The sequence below is a fragment of the Magnolia sinica genome, chromosome 1 (genome assembly GCF_029962835.1).
Source record: "Magnolia sinica isolate HGM2019 chromosome 1, MsV1, whole genome shotgun sequence".
Classification (NCBI taxonomy): Eukaryota; Viridiplantae; Streptophyta; class Magnoliopsida; order Magnoliales; family Magnoliaceae; genus Magnolia; species Magnolia sinica.
The window spans coordinates 137,995,456-138,006,729 of NC_080573.1; the positions used below are offsets into that span (position 1 = coordinate 137,995,456).

General features: G+C 42.9%; 1 protein-coding gene across 1 annotated transcript; it reads right to left on the minus strand.

Annotated features, from left to right (window-relative positions):
• Positions 1-1,365: 1,365 nt before the first annotated feature.
• Positions 1,366-8,587, minus strand: LOC131220466 (cytochrome P450 93A3-like). Its single transcript, XM_058215367.1, has 2 exons — positions 7,602-8,587; positions 1,366-2,385 (listed from the first exon to the last, which is right to left on the minus strand). The coding sequence occupies exons 1-2, from the start codon at positions 8,508-8,510 to the stop codon at positions 1,744-1,746; spliced, it is 1,551 nt and encodes a 516-aa protein (XP_058071350.1). The 5' UTR covers positions 8,511-8,587; the 3' UTR covers positions 1,366-1,743.
• Between the last annotated feature and the right edge of the window lie 2,687 nt (positions 8,588-11,274).

The following is an 11,274-nucleotide window of genomic DNA, read 5'->3' on the forward strand; positions in this document are numbered from 1 at the left end:
TTTAGAAAATACCTCTAAACTCTCTCGAGAGTTTTGAGCGTGTTCAATCACTTAAACATGTTGGCTCATTCAATCGCGAAATGGTCAATCGGTGACGATCAATCGATGCTTCGATCGACGACGCATGTGATTTTGTAGAATTGCATAGTTTGTTTCCTATTCCAAATGCGACACTATATATATGAGGGTATAATACGGGATTAGGGCATCCTAACTTATTCTAATTGGGACCTAAATGTTTATAGGATTTGGAGAGAAGAAAATTAGGGGTGTTGATGTTGTAAATTCTTCTATTCTTTCGTAATTCATTTATCATAGTGATTTGTTGTCATTTTTTGCTGTGTTTTTTTCCTGCAAGGATTTTCTCACGTAAAAGCTCGTGTGTTTTTTGTGTTTGTATTTGCTTACCTACGTTTATCTTTTGATTATCTGATCTAAATTTGGGGTTTGCTTCTACAGCTTTTTCGACCGAATCCATTTTTCCACTTTTTCCTATACAATGTGTAAGTGCTGAAGCGGCATTTTCCTTCAATTATCCCACTAGTTGCATTTATACATAGGAAATCACTACTTTAGAGCAATGAATTTGACATGTGCAGGGCACGAGTCACACTAAAATTAGGATTAGGCTTAATCTTTATTTGGATGGTTAGCTTTCCCAAACAGACTCTGTTATGGGTAAAAATGGTCTAACCAATTATGAGGTCAGCTCGAACTCACAGGCACACGCTCCTGGACCACAGGGCTCCTAGACGACCATTCCAGATCATTCTATGGAAGAGTCAACACTGAACTCCGGAGCCTAGGCCTCGACACCATATTTTCCTGCAGCTTCCACCAAGCTTATCTGACCTTTGAGGAATATCCAGGTTTGTAAAACCAGAGGATGATCTGTCGACCAATGATGGTTGGTGTGGAAATTCATCCTGGGCCGATCATAGGGATCGGCCCGATTGATTGTGGGCTCGACTCAGCTTGACCTCAGCCTGATCAATCGAAAGCTTGGCCTAGATTGGCCCAACCGTTTGTTGCATGATTTGAGGGTTGACTACTTCAACACTTATCACCTTTGACGAAATTGTGTAACGGCTGAGAAAGATGTGCGGAGACTACACCTGTAACCAAGAACCGTTTTGGGCCCAATAATGACCCCTCTACACTATAAATAGGGGACCCCATTGACACTAAATGGTATACACAATCTCTAGCATAAAACCCTTTACTCCACTAGACTTAGGTTTTTGCCTGACTTAGGCATCGAAGGGTCCCCTGTCATAGCTAGGGTCTCTTTTTTGTATGCTCTTTGTATAGGTGCTCAAAGGTTAGAGAAGGCTAGTCAGATTTTCACATCAACAGACTCACACATATTTGCACGGAGCAAAACATTTATTTCACAATCCTTACCATCACAAACTCTAATTATAAGAAACAATATTGAAAAAGTCGATAAAAAGCATGGCGTGGATGAAAGACATGCAACACGACACACGCCAACATTAGGTACGAGGCTACTATGGCTAAGTCCACAAGCACATGCCAAAATGGCACGTTCACCACATTCGAACTTTTCCATCAGGTGGGACACGATGCGCCTTGTAGATATTCTAATTTTTAGGCCGGAAGATCTAGACAATGTGGCCCACCTGATGGGAACCGTGGATCTCATACACGTGTCCCATGTTGGCATGTGCGGTGGTTCCACACAGTTGTGGTCATCACAAACTTGAAAGAGTGTTTCATAAGTCAATTTAAAGGTATGGGATTTGCACGGGCAACGGGGAGACACACCAAGGGATGTGCCCTAGGGAGTGTTATTCCTGGGGCCTCCGTCATATCGACAGTTGCACTCTTTCCGTTGATCTCAACTGTCCAATCGAAGCATTGAATTATGGAAGCGAGCGTCGTTTGGACAACCTGCAATGCTAGAGAAGTGCCCGGGCAACTTCTCCGTCCGCTTCCGAATGGCAAAAAATGGAAATGCTGCCCTCTAAGGTCCACGTGGTGACTGCTGTCGCTCTCATCGGACGACATGAATCTCTCGGGACGGAATTCAAGTGGGTCCACCCAATGCTCAGGGTCCCTTCCCATGGCCCACACATTGATGAACACTTGGGTGTTAGCTGGTATATCGTAGCCTCCGATCTTGCTATCTTTGGTGCATTCTCTTAGAATCACTGGGCTTGGGTGTAGTCGGAGTGTTTCTTTGACAATTGCTTGGAGGTATGGAAGATTTAGGACATCGGATTCTTCTACCAATCTATTTATTCCGACTATTGAATCAATCTCTGCCCTTGCTTTCTTGAAAATGTCAGGATGGTTGATGAGTTCCGCCAACGCCCATTCCGTTGTGACTGCAGATGTAGCGGTTCCTGCTGCAAAGATATCCTGTAGAAAATTCAAAAGATATCATATTATAAATAGGAAATTGACCGTACTTGCCTCGAAGTTTGGGCAAATTACCTAGAACGCTACGTCACTCCATATATTCCCTAAAGGGCCTTTTGATAACTTTTGGAGATTGTTTCGGACGAAAATACTCCTGACTTTGGTTCACTAGTTGCATGGTTTTCTAGGGTCCATGGTAAAAAGGATGGACAGCATGGATTATACACATATATCAATATGGGCCCCACGAGTTTAGTCCTTGCCCACTCGCAAAAAGGGTTCCGTACACATCACTTTATTGACATTAAATACGAGGTAACTTCTTAGTCCCTAGAAAACCATGCAACTACTGAAACAAGATTAGGGGTATTTTCGTCCAAAACAATCTCCAAAAGCTATCGGAAGGGTCTTTAGGGAATATATGGAGTGCTGCAGCGTTCTAGGTAATTTGCCCAAACTTCAAGACGAGTACAGTCAATTTTCGTATTAAATACTCATCTAATCAAATATTAAATAAGCTGGGATCGATTTACTCGATTTGTTGGGATTTTGGATAGTAAAGCCCATTTTTGTCTTTGAGGTGTTTGGGCTGAGAATTTTGGTTTGGGAGAGTGGTTTTAAGACTCAAGCAAGTCAATCCGAGTTGACTTGAACTGGGTCGGACCTGATTGGATTCGACACCAAGAGTCACCTGAAAAAGTCATGGCAGAGCCCGGCTAATTCACCTCGACTCGGGCGAGTCGCAACTCGACTTGAGACTGGACGAGTACAATCGCATGGAGGCCCAACCCGGGTCTCTGCATTTGCTATTTCTTGAAGTGGTCATTTTGGAGGAGGCTTGCTAGGCTCACGTACGTTTACTCTCCACACGTGCCCAAGTGGCACTTGTGTAGAGCATGCGAGCTTTCTATTAGTGGACACACCTTGATAATGATCTAAAAGAAAGGGATCGGTTGAAGAATAATCACTTGTTAATCAAATTATGAAAGAAGCACGTTAAAGAGAGGTTTGCTGAGCCCACACGTGTGGATCCGTGCACATCCACTGCTGCCGAACTTTTTTTTTTTTCTTTTACACACGTACACACACCCCACACACTCATGCTAGTGGAATTTCACCACCTATGGGAAATCGAACCCTTGACCGGGAGTTGAAACTACTGAGAGTCTACCACCCAAGCAAGAGTAAGGACCCTGCTGCCAAACCTTCCGCACCATGCTTAGAATGCTGATGTATTGCTATAGGAGGAATACATACGGATCTGAGTTCATGTTCGATGATCCAAACCGTTAATACTGGCTTCCCCGTCGATGGGGGCCATTGATCGAAAGCATAAGTAACTTTGGACCCGGACAGAAAGTTCCTCCGCTTGGAAGCTAGGTGGAGCCCACCGTGACGTTTATAAGAAATCCAACCCGTCCATCCGTTTTCCGAGTCATTTTAGGGACAAAAACGAAACGTGATGCCGATCCAAAACGCAGGTGGGCCACACGAGAGGAAAAATTGGGGAAAATAAATGCCGACCGTTGAAACTATCTTCGGTTTTGTATGCCATCGAAACTGTGCACGAAGTCATTCCTACTGGGATGAGCTGAAAACACGTAAAAGGATAGCCCCATGCAAAACTTATGTGGCATCACAAATGTTTGACCGGTGACTGTCCAATCCGTACGGTTTCCTCTCGTGTGGTTCACGTAAGAGTTTTGGGTGGGCCCGTCTCTTTTTTTGGCCTAAACCGGAAAGTGGATTTCTCGCAAACACTACGGCGGCCCTAACTTCCAAGCGCAAGAACTTCCGGTGACAGCCCGGGAAACGGATTGGCTACTCCCCTTTGCACCAGCCAATGGCTGATGGTCGGTGCTCAGTGGGACCTATCATGATGTATTTGTTTCATACATGCCGTCCATGTATTTTTAAAGATCATTTTAAGGTATGAGACAAAAAATGAGGTATATCTCAATATCAAGTGGACCACATTATGGGAAACATTTTTGAATGAATATTGACCATTAAAAACATTTTGGGGGCTATAAAAGTTTTGGATCAATCTTATTTTTGTTTTTTCACTTCATCTGGCCCTGCATGACCTGATAAATAGATTGGACGTCAAATAAATAGTACAGTAGGCCTTAGGAGAATTTTAACTGTCGATGTCCAATAGCTATTGTTTTCATGTGGTGTGATCCACCTGAGATTTATATATCTCTCATTTTTTGAACCAAGTACTAAAATGATCTTTAAAAATGGATTACATCATGGTGGGGCCCACGGAGCACCAACCACCAGCCAGGGGCTGGTGGCAGGGGAAGTAGCCAATCCGTTTCCGACGGCTGGACGCAGGCAATCCCGTCCGGTACCTTTATATGGGAAACGGATTGGCTACTCCACACTAGCTAATGGCTGGTGGTCAGTGCTCTATAAGCCCCCACCATGATATATGTGTTACATTCATGCGGTCCATCTATTTTTATAGATCATTTTATGCTAAGAGACCAAAAATGAGATATATCCCAATCTCAAACGGACCACGTTATAGGAAACAGTGTTGAATGAGTGCACCATTAAAAACATTTTGGGGGCCATAGAAGTTTTGGTTCAAGCTGATTTTTGTTTTTTCTCTTCATCTGGGCCTATATGACCTAATCAACAGGTTGAATGTCAAATAAACAATACATTAGGCATTCGGAGGATTTTAATGGTAGATATCCAATCACTATTGTTTTCATGTGGTGTGGTCCACCTGAGATTTATATCCCTATTATTTTTAGGATGAAGCCCTAAAATGATCCATAAAAATGGATGAAACACATATATCGTGGTGGGGCTCACATAGCACCGGCCACCAGGCTGGTGGCAGGGGAGTAGCCAATCTGTTTCCCTTTATATGCCACTTTCATGCGATGCAGGAACTTCCTTTGCTAGAAACCTAAGTGGGGCCCACTATGATGTTTGTGAGAAATTCACTTTGTCCATCTTGTTTTTTGAGATATTGTCACGACGAGGCCAAAAATGAACTTGATCCAATACTCACCTAAAATGTGACTATTAAACATACATAGTTGAAATATTCGTGGGGCCATAGGAGTTTTAAATCAGGCTAATATTTGTGTTTTTAGGTCATCCCACTAGGAATAACATTACTAACGGTATGGATGGCATGTAAACATCACTTTCTACCTCAGAGGGTTTTCAACTGTAGGAATTTTCCTACCCACCTTTTCTTCTGGTGCAGCTTAATTGAGTCTTCAATCCTTCTCACTTTTGGTCTCAAGTCCTAAAATGGCTCAGAAAACAGATTTACAGTGTGGATTTTTAAAAAACATCATGTTGAGCCCCACCCAAGTTCCTAGCGCAGGAACTTCCGGCGAAAGGCTTTGGCAGGAAACCCGCGTCCCGCTGTATCACACCAAAAGTAGCAACTATATAGCTGGGGTAGATACAAAGTTACATGCTCCCCATGATGATGTATTTATTATATCTACACCGTTCATCCATTTTTTGAGATCATTTTAGAGCATTATACAAAAAATAAATCATATCAAAAGCTGAACTGGACCACACCAAAAATAGCAGCGAGGATGATGATTTTCACCGTTAAAAAATTCTTATGGCCCACCATAACGTTTATTTTCCATCTAAGCTATTAATAAGGTTAAAAATATAATAAGGTAAAAAATACATGGATAAAGAAGAAAAACAAATTTCATAAACTTTTGTGACCCTAGAAGGGTTTCAACGGTAGATGTTCAATCCCTAGCTATTTTTTTCAGTGTTGTCCAATGGATCTTTATATCTGTCTCTTATTTTTCGGCTCAAGCCTTAAGATGAGCTCACCAAATGGACAAACCGATTTGGATATAACATATACCTCTTGATATGACCGACAGAACATGCTGACGTCACTCCACCAGCTATATAGCTGGTGTGTGGTACACCAGCCAATCCGCTTCCCGCTCATTGATGCGTACACACCGGTACAGCATGCACTGCTGTAACATTTCCCACTAAAATCAGTCAACGGCCCAACTCCAACAAAATAACAAGGAGGGCATTATGGGCGGTCAGGACAGCAGGACCAATCCAATTTACAGTTAAGCTCCACGTGATGTGGGGTCCAGTACTGCTGAGGTAATTGGGATTGAAGTCTTGCATTGCTCATGGATGGCATGTTACCGGAAGTATTATTATTATTATTTCTTTAGTTGTCTAACATTGTAAACGTTACCGGCACTTTAAAAATGAGCAGGACAAACAAGAGGCGAAAGGAGAAGAAGATAATAACGATTTATATATTGAAGGGGACGGTTACTGTTATACCGTATGACGCCTATGGAATAAAGTCCAACGTTCGAAATTCAACCTGTTGCTCTTTTACGAGTCTGCAGGTCCTGGTTTTTTTTTTTTTTTTCTTTAAATGGCAAGATCAGTTCACATTTCGGCATCACGGAATGGAGGTAAAGGACGTATCGGAATCCCCTCCAGGACGCGAATTGCGTAGTGTGGCGCTGGAAAAGCTCTATGGCCCCACCATAATCTATGTGTTTTATCCACGCCGTCCATCCATTTTGTGGTATCCCTACCTTAGGGCCTAACATCGATACACGGAGTAGATTTTACTTATACAACATCGTCAGAGCCACAGACGTGGGTGCTTTACTTGCTGCATAAAAAAGGTGTGGCAGTGTGTCCTCCCAGCTCGGAAAGGAGTCCGTTCCAGTGGCTCCGGAACCACATAAAGCTACGGTGGTGCCGGGCAGATGTGGGGCTCAAGTCATTCATGCATACATCCAACCCATCCATCAGATACTTCAGCCTATGTTACCTCGAACGCCCAAAATTCTGGATGATCATGAATTAGGTGGGCCACAGCACAGGGAACAAGTTGAGAAGGGGACGCATACCCTTGTTTTGGGTGGGGTTTTTACCGTGTTGTTTATATGGAATCCAGACCATTCAGAAGTTTTTCCTGGCATGGAGAAGGGCCAGACCAAAACTTAGGTTTGTTTGCGACTCAGGTTCCCAACTTGTTCCTGTCCTGTGGCTCCTCTGTGTTTTGTATTGATCTGATTTTCAGGAACTTGGGGTAATATGTGGTCACGCATCTGATGTACGGGCTGGATGATCTGAATACATCACGTGGGGCTCCACATCTTCCCGGTCCCACCAGAAGCTTACGAACACAAGCGGTCCGAAAAAGACAAGGTGAATGGGGTTACCAGGATAAAGGCTTTGATGTTCTCCATCGTCAGTTTCATCTCGGCGCTCTCGTCTTCCGATATCTCGAGCAAAAGATCGAGAATATCCTTCACACCATCGCCTCTCTCCATCTTCATCTTCCTCCCTTCTACATGCTCTTTGATGATCCTCTCCATCATCGCATCGAATCTCCGGTGTACGTCCTCGAACCTCTTCTTCAGCCCCTGCAAATCCAAGTTCCGACACAACCCGATATAATCCGATACGTTGAACGTGCCGGTCAGCACGACCACCTCATTCACCAACTTCCTCACTTCCTCTGCATCCCCTTCTGTGTCTGAACATATCCGGCTCATCGTCATCCTCGATATTATGTTGTTCGTCATCGTTATGAGATCTTTGCCAACGTTGACTACTTCTCCGCCGTTGGATTTCTTATGTATCAGTCGCAAGAATCGCCGGATCTCTTCGTGGCGGATGGGCTGGAGCTGATCGAGCGTGCGCCCGCCTAGAAGCTCAGACATGCAGATCTTCTTCATGAACTTCCAGTAAGGGCCGTAGGGAGCGAAGGAGAAGTCAGAGGAACCGTAGGTGAGGTAGCGGACGGCTGAGGATTGAGGTCGGGATGCGAAAGCGGTCTCGTGGGTTTTGAGGATTTCTCTCGCGGTGTCAGCGTTGGATACGACGACAGCGGGGACTGAGCCGAGGCGGAGGTACATCAACGGGCCGTAGCGCTTGGAGAGCTTGTGGAAAGCTTGGTGAGGGATGGGAGCGATGAGGTGGAGGTGTCCAATGATCGGGAGAGCTATTGGGCCCGGCGGTTGGTGGCGGGCCGTGGTTCGGAAATTGGAGAAGATGGTCCGGACAAGGACAGTGGAGATGAGCCAGATGAGGAAGAGGATGGCGTACGATTGGAGGTCGCTAGCCATGGTTTGGGTGAAGAGTAGAGAGGATTGGGAATGTAGAGCTGATCAGATGCAATTGTTTGTGGACTTTTTAAAGAGGATTGAAATGAGAGTGGAAATGAATGCCGGCCAAATTGGGCGCAGATTAGGTACTGATCCCGCCAGTACGGACGTCGCTACTGGGAGGCGGATTGGCTGGTGTACCACACACCAGCTTGACGTCACCAAGTTCTGTGGGTCCCATCATTAGTTATGTGTTATATCCAAACCGTCCATCCATTTGGCGAGCTCGTCATAAGGCTTGAGCCAAAAAAGAAGACGGATAAAAGATCAACTGGACCACGCTGCAAAAGGCAGTGGGGGATCGAACATCTACCATTGAAATCCTTTTCGGGTTAGAGAAGTTTTGAACATGATTTTTGTTTTTCTTCTTCGTTCAGGCCTTTGTAACTTCATAAACAGATTGGATGGAAAATAAATTTTATGGGAGCCCTACGAATGTTTTAACTGTGAAAATCAACATGGCAGCTGCTATTTGTGGTGTTGTCCATTTGAACTTTTGGTATGACTATTTTTTAGCTTATGCTCTAAAATGATCTCCAAAAATGGATGAATGATGTGGATATGCATTTTAGGCCAAGTAACTTAGATCTCCTTTGAAATGTTCCTACAACTAGAGTTGGAGGAGTGTATATGCACTCGTCTTCCCACGGCACGTACTCATACTAGCTATATCGATGGTGTGTAGTACACTAGCCAATTCGCTTCCCGCTACTGGTGGGTAGAGGTGGGCACGAGACAACCCAATTCGGCTAACTCGACTTGTTCGACGTGGTCCGATCCGACTCGACTCGAACCGAATGGGTGAGTTGGTTTGAACCGAGTAAGCTTTGCCCAATCCGAACTCAAACCAAGTCAAGTTCGAGTTACCTAGTAACTCGAACTAAAACTCGATCCAGTTAGACTCAACTCGATCCGAAACCTGACTCGACCTAACTCTATAATCATATCCTGACCTGATTCCAACCTCTCTCCCTCCCTCCCTCATCCTCCTCCTCCTCCTCTTCCAAACCCGGCAACCACCCACCACCATCACTCTCCTCCTCCTCCTCCTCCTCCTCTCTCTCCTCTACCTCCCTCCCTCATCTCTCAATCCAACTCGGTGCCAACTCGACTCGACTCGGTACTTCTGACCGGATCGGACTCGGTCTGGATTAATCCAGGCTAGACCGAACTCGGATCAAGTCAGGTACGCTTTCGGTGTAGTCTACTTGAGCTTTGGATCTGCCTCATGTTTACGTTCATACTATAAAATCAGCTAAAAAAAATGGATGAACGGTGTAGATAAAACTACCCTTCCATGGGGACGCGCTTGTCCAATTCATACCTGAAGAGTTTATAAGAAGGACCGAAATAATGGCAATTAGAAGAACGGTTTGGATCATTCGATGAGAAAACAGATTAAGCGACTAAGTTCCCGATGTATTCTTGTCTGGACGTACTTTAGCAAACTTCGATAATGATTAAAAGCGTGGTCTTTTTCATTATTGTTTATTAATTTTATATTCCAAACTCATGGTTTTGTGTTTCGTGTCTTACATATGTTTGTTTAAAATACAAAGTCTATAAGCAATTTGTAGGCAGATGCTTTTTCTTTCTCAAGAGTTCCGGCTAGCCCACTTGTCAGGTGGGCCACAATTCTCAAATCAAATGGCCGGTCAAGGATAGTTTGGAAAGCTGTCCACGGTGCTATATATATGATAAATATAGTTTCCCTTTTGATGAAATAAATATTTGACGATTTAAATTGATTTATTTGAACCCAGGTTTTAAAATCTTTAAATAGTTTACTGATTTAAAATTATTAAAAAAAATAAAATTCAACGACATTTTCCTGCTATATGATACCATAGCGAGAAAAAAAATGTCAAAATCCAAAATCTTCTTAGAAATTCCCATGCTAGGAAATTGTGGCAAGATTTGTCTCGATGGTTGTCCATTTTCGATTTTCAGGGTATTATCATCAGCCGTCTAAGCCCTCAGGTTATTGTTACGGATGGCTTACCTGTTTGCCATTTAACCAAAGCAAGATCTTTTCAAAGTTAAGAACTGCTTTGGTGGAGAGAGTGAGAAAAGAAATGTAGTTTATCCATCTCGGCATCTGTGGAATCATTTTCCACCCACTTGTTTTTTATTAATTAATAATAATAATAATAATAATAATTATTATTATTATATAAATTTGGCAAATCCGGTTTCTTTATTAAAAGGAGATTTCATTTACTTCTACCTCTTTCAAAGCACAAGCAACTCTATCAAGGTATAAGCTTCTTTTAAAAATACTAATTTAGAAAAAGAATTTTCATAGCCTTATAATTACAATTAGGGGCTGTTGGTTTGTTTGTTTGGTTTTTTTTTTTTTTTTGAAATATAAATTCACCCTTAGATATTTTGAATCAAAATGATATTTGTGTTTTCTCCCATTCCATGTCTATATGATTTTATGACCATGTTGGATGACAAATAAATAATCTTATGAGCTCTAGGCAAAAAAAAAAAATTTCAATGGTGAAAGCTTTATGATCACAATTTTTTGTAGTGTGAATTACTTGAGCTTTAAATTTGCCCCATTTTTTGGCTCATGCCTTAAAATGTTCCACTAAATCAGATGAACAACATGAATATGTTACATACATCATGGTGAGGCTCACAAATTTAAGTGGGTCCTTTAAGAATTGATTTTTGAGATGAAAATACTCACCTAAAATTAAATAAGCGTGTAGAGTAA